This window comes from Bombina bombina, chromosome 7, assembly GCF_027579735.1.
Source record: "Bombina bombina isolate aBomBom1 chromosome 7, aBomBom1.pri, whole genome shotgun sequence".
Lineage (NCBI taxonomy): Eukaryota > Metazoa > Chordata > Amphibia > Anura > Bombinatoridae > Bombina > Bombina bombina.
In genome coordinates, this window is record NC_069505.1 from 491,388,277 (window position 1) to 491,403,839 (window position 15,563).

A 15,563-nucleotide genomic window follows, 5' to 3' on the forward strand; every position below is an offset into this window, starting at 1 on the left:
GCCACATCTCACACATGTTGCGGCAAAAAACACAATAAAGCAATCATGTATACCTCCCCCCCTGTTCAATAATCACCTTCCAGAACCCTTGATTCTATACAGATAAAAGGAGTCACACTGGGACCCTGTCTTCTTACTTTATCATTACAGATATAAAAAATGAAACGATCTTACCAGAATCAACGCCGTGAAACAGGAACACAGCCTCTCAAGTTTGACAGTGTGTAGCATCGCTCCTGACCTAGACTTCAGTGAAAGAAAGCAGGCAGTGAAACTCGTCAACACTGATTGCTTAAAGAAGCTGTTAATATGAGTCTGGATGGTTTCACAGAAAGACTCTCCCTGCATCTCCAGACCCCAACATTCGTAGCTGACAAGACTACTTAAAACTCCAGTCCCATTCCGAAGAGTACTACCCTCCATAAGAAACTACTCCGAAATCTTCCGACACTTCTCTGCCATCCTCCTGTGACAAAAGGCAAAGAGTGACTGGGGGATGAGGGGAGTGGGGGAGGTATTTAAGCCTTTGGCTGGGGCGTCTTTGCCTCCTCCTGGTGGCCAGGTTCTGTATTTTCCACAAGTAATGAATAAAGCTGTGGACTCTCCTCGTATTAGATGGAAATGCTTTAAAACCAAACAAAAGTATTAACCCCTTAGTCTCCAAGTCAGATATAAAGTGCCTGCACCCTGCCTATAAATATAACAAGTCCTATAAGACAAAAAAGAAAGAGGCGCTCTTGGTGCAGACAACCCTAAAACTGTATATAGTAACACTGGTGTTGGTGATAGAAACGGTACTCACAAGTGTAATTGCACATACAGTGCAATATCTGGCAAGCCGAAGCTTCAGAGCCGCTCGGCTGACTCGATCCTGGCCATTCTGCTGTGTGGGACCGCTGTGGATCCTCAAATCGTCCAATATGCCGATATATACCTGGAATACAAAAAGGGGAATGCGCCCTTGGTGCAGAGAGAACCGATGCTAATATATAAAGGATATCATATGTCCCAAATTAAAGTTGCAGCTCAATCTTCTTAAGTGCAAGTCTCCAATACCTAGAAGACAAAAGGCACTTACCTGCAATCTAGCTGTCAGGCAGGAAGACAGCTTACAAGGTGTTAAAGGACACATAGTCCTCACAGAGACCTGTAGAAAAAGAAAGAACAGAGTAACCAACTCTGGCTTTCGATACCAAGGGCAGCAAACGTGTTAGAAAATTAAGTAAGGACCATCTCAAAACTTTCTAACTGCTTAAAAGTCACCACTACTCTACTGAAGAGATTGATGTGGACACAGCTAAACCCAAAAGCCTTGCTTGCAGGGAAAAGTACCAGAAAAAGGAATTCAAATCTTCAGACACCAAACTTCACCTCCTACATTGACAGAAGCAAAGAGAATGACTGGGGATTATGGGTAGGGGAGTGACACTTAACAGCTTTGCTGTAGTGCTCTTTGCCTCCTCTTGCTGGCCAGGAGAGATATTCCCACTAGTAATTGGAATGACGTTGTGGACTCCATGTCTTAGGAAAGAAACCTAAGCTTAAATTATAAATTGACATAACATTACTATTTTAAAAAACTAAAATAAACAAAAAATAAAAAACCTAAATTACAAAATTAAAAAATCCTAATTTACGGAAAAAAATATCTAACATTACAAAAAAACAAATACTAAAATTACGAAAAATAAATAAATTCTTAGATTACAAAAAATAATAAACAAAATTATCCGTAATCTAAAAATAATCTACCAATAGCCCTGAAAAGGGCCTTTTGTAGGGCATTGCCTTAAATTAAACAGGGGGTGGCAGTTTAGGTAGTTTATGGGTGTTAGTGTACTTTGTAGCATTTTTGTTATGAGTTTTGTGAAACATTTTTATTTTGCAAAATCCATAACTATTGGTCTCTGATCGCAGAATGGATTGTGGCGGTATAAGCTATAACGCTAGCGGAATAGCCGGACCACACAACCTGTAATATGGGTGACCTGAAAATTCCACACTCAACAGCTATTTTTTGAGTGCGGAATGGAGAGTTGCGGTACAGGCTAAAACGTTTGCGGTATAGCCGTACCACGCGACTTGTAATATGGGAGACCTGCCATTCCGTGAGCAAAGGCCAATTTTTCAGCGGTATAGCTGTACCGCAACACTTGTAATCTTGCCCTAGATTTGTTAGGGATCTCAAACCATTTTCTAGATATTTACAGTTGTCACATGATCCATAGAGAGATCGCAGTCTCACTACTATAATATTTTTTATATTCTTTATGTGCGTTCACAACGATATTTAAAACAATATATTTGTATAACTGCTGCATTCAAACCATTTGCTTTAAACTGTAATTTGCATTGATTTGCAAATCATTGACCCCTTGGAAAGCTACTTTTGTTTTTTATTTTGGATTTGGACAAGGTCCTGCACTGATCAAGCAATCACTGTGTAGAAATTTGCTGGGTTATAGTTTTAGGTCCTGCAGAACGAAATTACAGTTAATACAGGGAAATAAACTATATTCAGATTTTTTTTAAACTACACATATAAAATCTAATCTATTTATAGTAACGATTTCCCAAAAGTTAATTCCCCCCCGTTCCTAATTTGTAGCCAAGATACTAACCTGCCCAACAGGGATAGTGACCGCGCCATCTTTGTTTTCATCTAGTTTTTTGCATTGACCTGTAATACAAAGAAACAGATCACATGATTCCAGTTGCAGCTCAACCTTAAAGGGACACTAAATCCAATTTTTTTCTTTCATGAGTCAGATAGAGCATGCAATTTTAAGCAACTTTCTAATTTACTCCTATTATCATTTTTTCCCCATTCTTTTAGTATCTTTATTTAAAAAGCAAGAATGTAAAGCTTAGGAGGCAGCCCATTTTTGGTTCAGCACCATGGATAGCGCTTGCTTATTGGTGACTACATTTAGCAAACCAATAAGCAAGCGTAACCCAGGTTCTGAACTAAAAATGGGCCGGCTCCTAAGCTTTACATTTCTGATTTTTCAAATAAAGATACCAAGAGAACGGAAAAAAATGATAATAGGAGTAAATTAGAAAGTTGCTAAAAATTGCATGTTCTATCTGAATCAATAATAATGAAAAATGAAATGAAATGAAAGAAAAAATATTCATTTAGCGTCCCTTTAACCAGCGGTAGCTAATTTTTCTCTTACCAAACACATTAAGTAGAAACGTCAGACAGGAAAGGAAGTTGTCAAAATCCACTCGGCAGACGTCATTGCCGTATTGTCGCGTGAGAGATTCCACCATTTGGTTGTTGAGGTGAAATCCTGAGTAAGAAATGATGTTGTGAGTATCAGAGAGTCTGTAAGGAGCATTTTATATAAATCTGACACTTGCGCTATAAAGAGCTTAAATCGAAATAAAACTCACATTTTGTTTCTTTCATAAATCAGATGGAATTTTAAATAACTTTCCAATTTATTTCTATTATCTCATTTGCTTTGTTCTTTTTGTATTCTTTGTTGAAAAGTATTCCTAGGTGGGCTTAGAAGCTGCTGATTGGTGGCAGCACATATATGTCTTGTGCCATTGGCTTTCAGCTAGATCCCAGTTGTCTGAATCATGGGTTTAAGTGCCTTTAAGGAGCTGAAGTTGATTCCTTGCAATAGAGGTAGCTGAACACACAGTGACTTAGTACAGAGAAATCTCCTATTACCTGCTGCTGCTAGCGCCAGTCGCATCTCACTCACGTCCATTGTCCCTGATCTGTCTTTATCAAAATCAGCGAAGATGTGCTGCAAAGAGAGGAAATATTAACTGAACTGTCTGAGCCTGTCCTGATAATGTGCGGTCAGGGGGTCGTCCTAGATTAGACACTCAGCCCTGTCTGAGCCTGTCCTGATAATGTGCGGTCAGGGGGTCATCCTAGATTAGACACCCAGCCCTGTCTGAGCCTGTCCTGATAATGTGCAGTCAGGGGAGTCATCCTAGATTAGACACCCAGCCCTGTCTGAGCCTGTCCTGATAATGTGCGGTCAGGGGGTCATCCTAGATTAGACACCCAGCCCTGTCTGAGCCTGTCCTGATAATGTGCAGTCAGGGGGTCATCCTAGATTAGACACCCAGCCCTGTCTGAGCCTGTCCTGATAATGTGCGGTCAGGGGGTCACCCTGCATTACACACCCAGCCCTGTCTGAGTCTGTCCTGATAATGTACGATCAGGGGGTCACCCTGCATTACACACCAAGCATAGTGTGAGCTTGTCCTGATAATGTGCGGTCAGGGGGTCGTCCTAGATTAGACACCCAGCCCTGTCTGAGCCTGTCCTGATAATGTGCGGAAAGGGGGTCACCCTAGATTAGACACCCAGCCCTGTCTGAGCCTGTCCTGATAATGTGCGGTCAGGGGGTCATCCTAGATTAGACACCCAGCCCTGTCTGAGTCTGTCCTGATAATGTACGATCAGGGGGTCACCCTGCATTACACACCAAGCCTAGTCTGAGCCTGTCCTGATAATGTGCGGTCAGGGTGTCGTCCTAGATTAGACACCCAGCCCTGTCTGAGCCTGTCCTGATAATGTGCGGAAAGGGGTCACCCTAAATTACACACCCAGCCTAGTATGAGCCTGTCCTGATAATGTGCTTTCAGGAAGTCATCCTGTCCAAGATACCAAGCACTGTCCGAACCTGTCCTGATAATGTGCGGAAAGGGGTCACCCTACATTAGACACCCAGCACTGTACAAGCCTGTCCTGATAAGTCTCCATTCAACATCCAGGAATGTCTGAGCCTGTCCTGATAATGTGCGGTCAGGGGGTCGCCCTAGATTAGACACCCAGTACTGTCTGAGCCTGTCCTGATAATGTGCAGTCAGGTGATCATCCAGCAGGTTCCGATCCTGTCCTGATAATGTACAGCCTGGTAGTCACCCTGCATGAGACACGCAGCACTGTCCTAATAATAAACAGTCTGTCTGCATTACACATCCAGCACTGTCTGAACCAGTCCTGATAATGTGCGGAAAGGGGTCACCCTAGATTAGACACCCAGCAGTGTCTGAGCCTGTCCTGATAATGTGCAATCACGTGGTCACCCTACATTACACACCCAGCACTGTCTGAGCCTGTCCTGATAATGAGCAGTCAGGTGATCAACCAGCACTGTCTGAGCCTGTCCTGATAATGTGCGGTTAGGTAGTCACCCTAGATTAGTCAACGAGAACTGTCTGAGCCTGTCCTGATAATGAGCAGTCAGGTGATAACCCAGCACTGTCTGAGCCTGTCTTGTTAATGTGCAGAAAGGTGGTCACCCTGCCCTAGACACCCAGAACTGTCTGAGCCTGTCCTGATAATAAACAGTCACCCTGCATTACACACCCAGCAGTGTCTAAGCCTGTCCTATTAATCTGCGGTCAGGTGGTCATCCTAGATTAGACACCCAGCACTGTCTGAGCCTGTCCTGATAATCTGCGGTCAGAAGGTCACCCTAGATAAGACACCTAGAACTCTCTGAGCCTGTCCTGATAATAAACAGTCAGTCTCCCTGCATTACATACCCAGCACTGTTTGAGCCTGTCCTGTTAATGTGCAGTCAGGTGGTCACCCTGCATTACATACCCAGCACTGTCTGAGCCTGTCCTGTTAATGTGCGGTCAGGTGGTCACCCTAGATTAGACACCCAGCACTGTCTGAGCATGTCCTGATAAAATGAGGTCAGGGGATTAGACACCCAGCACTGTTTGAGCCTGTCCTGTTAATGTGCATTCAGGTAGTCACCCTGCCCTAGACATCCAGCACTGTCTTAGCCTGTCCTGATAATGTGCAGTCATGTGTTCATCCTGTATTAAACACCCAGCACTGTCCCTGTCCTGATAATGCAGTCAGGTGATCACCTTGCCAGGTGATCACCCAGCACTGCCTGAGCCTGTCCTGATAATTTGCAGTCAGGGGCTCTGTCACCCTACATTAGACACCCAGCACTGTCTGAGCCTGTCCTGATAATGTGCAGTCAGGGGGTCAGTCACCCTACATTAGACACCCAGCACTGTCTGAGCCTGTCCTGATAATGTGCATTCAGGGGTCAGTCATCCTACATTAGACACCCAGCACTGTCTGAGCCTGTCCTGATAATGTGCAGTCAGGTGGTCTGTCACCCTACATTAGACACCCAGCACTGTCTGAGCCTGTCCTGATAATGTGCAGTCAGGGGGTCAGTCACCCTACATTAGACACCCAGCACTGTCTGAGCCTGTCCTGATAATGTGCAGTCAGGGGGTCAGTCATCCTACATTAGACACCCAGCACTGTCTGAGCCTGTCCTGATAATGTGCAGTAAGGGGGTCTGTCACCCTACATTAGACACCCAGCACTGTCTGAGCCTGTCCTAATAATGTGCAGTCAGGGGGTCAGTCACCCTACATTAGACACCCAGCACTGTCTGAGCCTGTCCTGATAATGTGCAGTCAGGGGGTCAGTCATCCTACATTAGACACCCAGCACTGTCTGAGCCTGTCCTGATAATGTGCAGTCAGGGGGTCTGTCACCCTACATTAGACACCCAGCACTGTCTTAGCCTGTCCTGATAATATGCAATCAAGTGGTCACCCTACATTAGACACCCAGCACTGTCTGAGCCTGTCCTGATAATGTGCAGTCAGGGGGTCTGTCACCCTACATTAGACACCCAGCACTGTCTGAGCCTGTCCTGATAATGTGCAGTCAGGGGGTCTGTCACCCTACATTAGACACCCAGCACTGTCTTAGCCTGTCCTGATAATGTGCAGTCAGGGGGGTCTGTCACCCTACATTAGACACCCAGCACTGTCTGAGCCTGTCCTGATAATGTGCAGTCAGGGGGGTCTGTCACCCTAAATTAGACACCCAGCACTGTCTGAGCCTGTCCTGATAATGTGCAGTCAGGGGGTCTGTCACCCTACATTAGACACCCAGCACTGTCTGAGCCTGTCCTGATAATGTGCAGTCAGGGGTATGTCACCCTACATTAGACACCCAGCACTGTTTGAGCCTGTCCTGATAATGTGCAGTAAGGGGGTCAGTCATCCTACATTAGACACCCAGCACTATCTGAGCCTGTCCTGATAATGTGCAGTCAGGCGGTCTGTCACCCTACATTAGACACCCAGCACTGTCTGAGCCTGTCCTGATAATGTGCAATCAGGTGTTCATCCTACATTAGACACCCAGCACTGTCTGAACCTGTCCTGATAATGTGCATGTAACGGCAATGCCTCTACAAAAAGTTAGCATCAGTTTACTGCATGGAACTATTTTCCTTGTGAATGAATGCTCCGAACCTGGTCCATTTGGGTCATGTACCCCTTGTTTTAGACAGCATTTTAACAGTACAGACTGGAATTGCATGGGTTAACTCAGGTAGCTTCTGAGACCAGAGACTAGGTAATGCAATTAGTGTTGAACTATTGTTGGTGTTTGCTATACCTTCCTGTTTGATTATAAGGACATTATGTTCATCTGATGTCATTAACCCTTTGTTTTAGTGTGAACTGGCTATATCAGGATGTCAGCAAGATGTGATTAAAGGGACACTGAACCCACATTTTTTCTTTTGTGATTCAGAGCATGACATTTTAAGCAACTTTCTAATTTATTCCTATCATCAAATTTTCTTCATTCTTTAGATATCTTTATTTGAAATGCAAGAATAGTATAGATGCCGGCACATTTTTGGTGAACAACCTGGGTTGTTCTTGCTGATTGGTGGATAAATTCATCCACCAATAAAAAAGTGCTGTCCAGAGTCTGAACCAAAAAAAGCATAGATGCCTTCTTTTTCAAATAAAGATAGCAAGAGAACGAAGAAAAATTGATAATAGGAGTAAATTAGAAAATTGCTTAAAATTGCATGCTCTATCTGAATTTTTTTTTACATTTCCACCTCTCCCAGTGTACTGTAGTTAAGCCCTGTGTGTTTTTAATAAAGATCAGTCTATTTTCCTATGTATCAAGTGTGTGGCAGATATAAGTGGGGGAATTTGAGGTGCTTAATCTTTCTTGCTGTGGTTTTCATGAAGGATGCTTGGCACTACAAGTCGGGTGTTGCTGGAAAGTAAAGCACGCTGCTGGATTTTCGCTGCCGGAAAATGGACAAACATTGAAGCGGAAGAGGTCTGGATCCGAAGCCAGGGACGATTGCTCTGTTGTCCGCTACTTTTGGTGGCAGCGGTGGGATACCCCCTTCTCTTCTTGAGGCATTTTAGTGACCTCCACGGACATCTCACAAATCAATTCCATACTGTAGTTAGGTCCAAAGAGTGCCAGGTTCTCTTACCTTCCCGGTAAAGTCACTTTCTCGAGAAGTAGCAAGGATGTGGCTCTCCCGGTCTCCCTTCATGAGTTCAGCAATAAGGGTGGCCTTGCTTCTGTTACTCGCAACCTTTCCCCTGCTTTCTAGAATGTCCTTCAGCGTTGACCTTTCCAGCTGATGATATGCAAACTCCATACACAGCAAAGCAGCTCTCAATGTCCTGAAGGTAACACAGTTTCATTGACCAGATAAAGGGTACTCCTTTCATAAGTCTAGAGTGGTAAGGAAGTGTCCACTGGACAGTCTGTCTAATAGTTCATCTATACAGGGCATAGAATAAGAATCTGTCACTGTTTTGTCATTTAACCTACAATAATCCACACAAAACTAAATGCACCACCCTTTTTGGGCACCAGGACTACAGGTGAGGCCCAAGGACTGACAGAGGGTTCAATAAGCCTAAGTGCTAACATGTCCTTAATCTTCTGGTGCATCCCTTCTTCTACTGCCTATGGGATCCAGTATGCTGATTGTTGGAGCAGTGACTGGCCTGATGTCTCTACCCGATGTTGGGTCAGATTAGTTAGCCCAGAGAATGCAGAAAACAGCCTCTAACAACTCCTGGGCCTGCCATCTCGCTTGTTCTCCTAATTTTTCCCCTAACTGGACCTCAGAGGAGAAAGAGGCCTGCTTATTATTATTATTATTATTATTATTATTATCAGGTATTTGTAGAGCGCCAACAGATTCCGCAGCGCTGTAAACATAGTCGGTGTACAGGATAGCTTTTGTAGGGGTCAAGTGGGTAGAGGGCCCTGCCGAGAGTTTCACTGTTGTAGTCGGCTCTTATGAAGCGATCTGTAAACAGCTGGGCCCATAGGCTTACAATCTAAGGGGTTCAAGGGGAAAGCAATGGAGTTAGGAAAGGTTAGTGTTGGTTGTATGCATCCCTGAATAGTAGAGTTTTTAGGGAGTGCTTGAAGCTGTTAAAACTAGGGGAGAGTCTTATGGAGCGAGGCAGGGAATTCCACAAGATGGGGGCCAGTCTGGAGAAGTCCTGTAAACGGGAATGTGAGGAAGTAACAAGAGAGGAGGAGAGGAGGAGATCCTGAGCTGATCGAAGGGGATGGGAGGGAGAGTATCTAGAGACAAGTTCTGAGATGTAGGGGGGAGCAATGCAGTTGAGAGCTTTATATGTCAGGGTGAGGATTTTATGTTTAATCCTAGAGGCAAGAGGAAGCCAGTGAAGGGATTGGCAGAGAGGTGCAGCAGATGAAGAGCGACGAGTAAGGAAGATGAGCCTGGCAGAGGCATTCATAATGGATTGTAAAGGAGCTATGCGGCAGTTAGGTAGACCAGAGAGGATGGAGTTGCAGTAGTCGAGGCGGGAAAGGATGAGAGAGTGGATTAAAATCTTGGTTTTATCTTGTGTAAGGAAATGTCTAATTTTAGCGATGTTTTTATGGTGGAAGCGGCAGGCTTTAGCCAAGGACTGAATGTGAGGAGTGAAGGAAAGATCTGAGTCAAGTGTGACCCCAAGACATCGGGCGTGCTGACTGTCAGTTAACGATTCAGGCAGTTCAGAAGGGTCTGTATCCTCCCCTGTAGGTGCACAAATAGCTGCTAGTGACTCTTTTCTCTTTACATACCGCTTCATTATGTTCATATGAAAAGTGCATCGCACCCTTTGATCTGAACATTGTGCCACTACATAGGTAGTGTGACTAAGTTTCTCTACTACCAGGTGGCCTGAAGTTTGCTCTGCCTGACTGGCTGCAGCACAAGTACCTTCTGTCTTACCCAGAACTCCCTGCTCTGAGCATTCCTGTCATATCATACATTTTGTTTTGTATGAGCTGCCCAAAAATGTTTTCTGACTAAGCCTTTTAATTGCTCCATCCGTTCCCTGAACTGCAGGACATAGGTAACTACTGGGGTGCAGTCTTCTTGGAGTTCTCCCTCCCAATGCTTTCTAAGCAGACCTAGGGGCCTTCTAACCTTCCTTCCAGGAGCTCAAATGGGGAGAACCCAGTGGATTCTGGGGGAACTTTCTTATACTCAAACAGGAGGTTAGGTAATAGATTCTCCCAGTCCTTATAGGTACTTACAAAATTACAAATCCTCTGTTTAAGAGTTCCATTGAATCTCTCGCACAGGCCATTGGTTTGAAGTGATATGGGGCACTAAGGATAAGCTTCCACAGCTTCTGAGTAAAGTATGCTGTAAATTCTGTCTCTTAGTCAAATTTAAACTCACAGGGAAACCCAACCCTACTAAAAATTCTGATCAGAGCTTCTGCTACTGTTTCTGCCTGTATATAAAGCAGTGCTACTGCCTCTGAAGATGTTGAATGCCCTTGTAGCAGCATTGCCATTTCAGTGCAGTCAGGTGGTCACCCTGCATTAGACACCCAGCACTGTCTGAGCCTGTCCTGATAATGTGCAGTCATTGGGGCCGAATTATCAAGCTCCGAATGGAACTTGATGCCCCTGTTTCCACACGAGCCTTCGGGCTCTCAGGAAACAGCAGTTATGAAGCATTGGTCGAAAGACCGCTGCTCTATAACTGGTCGGCCTGCTCTGAGGCTGCAGAGATCAATCTGCCCGATCCTATACGATTGGGCTGATTGACACTGGCTGCTAGCGGCCGCAAATCTGCAGGGGGTGGCATCGTATCATGCCCGCCTGCACTTTGTTAAATCGGCACCATTGAGTCAATGTATGCTGTAGTGATAGGATGCTTTAAGTAGGGTCGCTTTTGTTGCCTCTTCATCCAACTTACCTCCCACTCTTTAATTTTGCTCCACAGATACCTAAATTCATCCACCTGCAACTTCCCGTTTCCTCTTCTCTGGTACATAGTATTAAAGAGAACACTTAAAAGACTGACACCCCCCCCCCCTCCTTTATTACCCCCCCCCCCACACACACACACCATCCATCTCTGAAGGATACATCAGCGATGCTTAGAAGCTTTCTGCAGGTTTCTATAGAGAATCCATCTGTCTTCAGATGAGTTTCTAATGGAGGAAGATATGACAATAATTCATTGGAAGATGTCAATAACCTACTTGCCATCCAATACAAGCTGGGATAAGTAAATAAAGACCACCTAACAACTATTAACTGATGGTTTAAAGGAACAAACACCTTGAGATGCTATGTTTATAAAATGTTTAGTTATGCATAGTAAAACAGCTTTGCAATATAGTTCATTATTTATTTTTCCCCTTTTAAAGTAACTTGTGGATTTTCTAATTTTCTAATAGGAAAAATACCCTGCATACTTTTCAAGGCTACAAATATACATATGCAAACATAACATAATGACCAGAGCTAGCCTTGACTGCAGACTAAAGCAAAGCTGGGCTCCTCCAAATAAGGCAAGTGGAGCTATTCAAAAAACAATTGCAGCAAACAATATGCTAATTTGTTTTAAAAAAAAATTTGACTTGACTCGGCAAGGGTATTCGGAACTTTCATTAGCTCCTGAATGAGAAAGTAGGTGGCAACCGTGGATTTCGGCAGTTTTCGGTGCTGAACTGATTCTTGTGAAAGATCAACACACTAAGATCCGTGCTGATCCAGATCTTAGTCTGGTGATCTTTCACAAGCATAAATCCAGCACCGAAAATAAGTCTACAAGCGGTCTACTACTTCCTCATTCGGCAGCGTCATTAGCGCATGTCCCCACTAGTCAGTTCCAAAAAAGTAATATGTAATGCTCAGCTACGTTTGATGTATAAGTTTTATAACAACCACGATTCCAGCCCTTCAGAAGAACAGCATACAGAGAATAAGAAGCATACAGTTAGCGCCTAAACCAGGTTTCTTCAAACGACATTTCGGGAACCATTACTGGGTCGCAACAGCATGTTTACTGGGTAACGACTTGTGTGTGTGTAATATGAGAGTGTGTGTGGTGTATGTATGTTGTATGAGAGTGTGTTTAGTATGTATATGTCTAATATGTGTGTGTGTGTGTTATATGTGTGTGTGTATGTATGTTGTACGAGAGTGTGTGAGGTGTGTATAAATGTAATATGAGAGTGTGTGTGTTATATTGGTGAGTGTGTATGTATGTTGTACGAGAGTGTGTGAGGTGTGTATATATGTAATATGAGAGTGTGTGTTATATTAGTGAGTGTGTATGTATGTTGTACAAGAGTGTGTGAGGTGTGTATATATGTAATATGAGATTGTGTGTGTCATATGAGTGTGGGTGGTGTGTGTATGTATGTTGTATGAGAGTGTGTGCAGTGTGTATATGTGTAATTTGAGAGTGTGTGTGTTATATGAGTGTGTGTGGTGTGTGTATGTATGTTGTATGAGAGTGTGTGTGGTATTATATGTGTAATATGAGATTGTGTGTTATATGAGTGTGTGTGGTGTGTATGTATGTTGTATGAGAGTGGGTGCAGTGTGAATATGTGTGTGTATATGAGAGTGTGTATTATATGAGTGTGTGTATGTATGTATGTTGTATGAGAATGTGTTGGGTATGTATATGTGTAATATGATATTGTGTGTTATATGAGTGTGTGTATGTATGTTGTATGAGAATGTGTTTGGTATGTATATGTGTAATATGAGATTGTGTGTTATATGAGTGTGTGTATGTATGTTGTATGAGAATGTGTTTGGTATGTATATGTGTAATATGAGATTGTGTGTTATATGAGTGTGTGTATGTATGTTGTAGGAGAGTGTGTGAGGTGTGTATATATGTAATATGAGAGTGTGTGTGTTATATTAGTGAGTGTGTATGTATGTTGTACGAGAGTGTGTGAGGTGTGTATATATGTAATATGAGATTGTGTGTGTTATATGAGTATGGATGGTGTGTGTATGTATGTTGTATGAGAGTGTGTGCAGTGTGTATATGTGTAATTTGAGAGTGTGTGTGGTGTGTGTATGTATGTTGTATGAGAGTGTGTGTGGTATGTATATGTGCAATATGAGATTGTGTGTTATATGAGTGTGTGTGAGATGTGTGTATGTATGTTGTATGAGAGTGTGTGCAGTGTGAATATGTGTAATATGAGTGTGTGTGTGTTATATGAGTGTGTGTATGTATGTTGTATGAGAAGGTATTTGGTATGTATATGTGTAATATGAGATTGTGTGTTATATAAGCGTGTGTGATGTGTGTATGTATGTTGTAAATATTGTGTTTGGTATGTATATGTGTAATATGAGATTGTGTGTATTATATGAGTGTGTGTGTATGTTTGTTGTATGAGAGTGTGTGATGTGTGTATGTATGTTGTATGAGAGTGTGTGTGGCATGTATATGTGTAATATGAGATTGTGTGTGCTATATGAGTGTGTGTGGTGTGTGTATGTATGTTGTATGAGAGTGGGTGCAGTGTGAATATGTGTGTGTATATGAGAGTGTGTATTATATGAGTGTGTGTATGTATGCATGTTGTATGAGAATGTGTTGGGTATGTATATGTGTAATATGAGATTGTGTGTTATATGAGTGTGTGTATGTATGTTGTATGAGAATGTGTTTGGTATGTATATGTGTAATATGAGATTGTGTGTTATATGAGTGTGTGTATGTATGTTGTATGAGAATGTGTTTGGTATGTATATATGTGTAATATGAGATTGTGAGTTATATGAGTGTGTGTGATGTATGTATGTTGTATGAGAGTGTGCGGTGTGTGAATATGTGTAATTTGAGAGTGTGTGTGTTATATGTGGGTGTGTGTGTGTATGTATGTGCATTGTGCAATATGAGATTGTGTGTTATATGAGTGTGTGTGAGATGTGTGTATGTATGTTGTATGAGAGTGTGTGCAGTGTGAATATGTGTAATATTAATGTGTGTGTGTGTTATATGAGTGTGTGTATGTATGTTGTATGAGAATGTGTTTGGTATGTATATGTGTAATATGAGATTGTGTGTTATATAAGCGTGTGTGATGTGTGTATGTATGTTGTATATAATGTGTTTGGTATGTATATGTGTAATATAAGATTGTGTGTATTATATGAGTGTGTGTGTATGTTTGTTGTATGAGAGTGTGTGATGTGTGTATGTATGTTGTATGAGAGTGTGTGCAGTGTGAATATGTCTAATATGAGTGTTTGTATGTGTGTGTGTGTGTTATTTGAGTGTGTGTATGTATATGTGTAATATGAGTATGTGTGCTATATGAGTGTGTGTGATGTGTGTATGTATGTTGTATGAGAGTGTGCGCAGTGTGTATATGTGTAATATGAGTGTGTGTGTTATACGAGTTTGTGTATGTATGTTGTATGAGGATGTGTTTAGTATGTATATGTGTAATATGAGTGTGTGTGTTATATGAGTGTGTGTATGTATGTTGTATGAAAGTGTGTGCAGTGTGTATATTTGTAATATGAGTATATGTGATGTGTGTATGTATGTTGTATGAGAGTGTGTATATGTGTAATATGAGTGTGTGTGTTATATGAGTGTGTGTATGTATGTTGTATGAGAGTGTGTGTGGTATGTATATGTGTAATATGAGATTGTTTGGGCTATATGAGTGTGTGTGGTGTGTGTATGTATGATGTATGAAAGTGGGTGTAGTGTGAATATGTGTAATATGAGAGTCTGTATTATATGAGTGTGTGTATGTATGTTGTATGAGAATGTGTTGGGTATGTATATGTGTAATATGAGATTGTGTGTTATATGAGTGAATGTGTGTATGTATGTTATATGAGGGTGTGTGCAGTGTGAATATGTGTAATTTGAGAGTGTATGTGCGTATGTATGTGCAATATGAGATTGTGTGTGTTATATGAGTGTGTGTGATGTGTGTATGTATGTTGTATGAGAGTGTGTGCAGTGTGAATATGTGTAATATGAGATTGTGTATTGTATGAGTGTGTGTATGTATGTTGTATGAGAATGTGTTTGGTATGTATATGTGTATTATACAAATGTGTGTTATATGAGTGTGTGTGTATGTATGTTATACGAGTTATGTGTGAGGTGTGTATATATGTAATTTGAGAGTGTGTGTTATATTAGTGAGTGTGTATGTATGTTTTACTAGAGTGTGTGAGGTGTGTATATGTGTAATTTGAGAGTGTGTGTGTTATATGAGTGTGTGTGGTGTGTGTATGTATGTTGTATGAGAGTGTGTGTGGTATGTATATGTGTAATATGAGATTGTGTGTGTTATATGTGTGTGTGTGTGTATGTTTGTTGTATGAGAGTGTGTGATGTGTGTACGTATGTTGTATGAGAGTATGTGCAGTGTGAATATGTCTAATATGAGTGTTTGTATGTGTGTGTGTTTTATTTGAGTGTGTGTATGTATATGTG

At 42.1% G+C, this 15,563-nt stretch overlaps 1 protein-coding gene across 1 annotated transcript in view; it reads right to left on the bottom strand.

Moving 5' to 3' along the window:
* Positions 1-15,563, bottom strand: part of LOC128666831 (calpain-1 catalytic subunit) — a 211,203-nt gene that overhangs the window by 105,239 nt on the left and 90,401 nt on the right. Inside the window, exons 15-19 of the mRNA XM_053721632.1 lie at positions 11,207-11,271; positions 11,034-11,102; positions 3,686-3,764; positions 3,180-3,296; positions 2,622-2,680 (exon numbers count right to left, since the gene is read on the bottom strand). Coding sequence (XP_053577607.1) covers positions 2,622-2,680; positions 3,180-3,296; positions 3,686-3,764; positions 11,034-11,102; positions 11,207-11,271 — 389 coding nt within the window. The remainder of the gene's footprint in view (positions 1-2,621; positions 2,681-3,179; positions 3,297-3,685; positions 3,765-11,033; positions 11,103-11,206; positions 11,272-15,563) is intronic.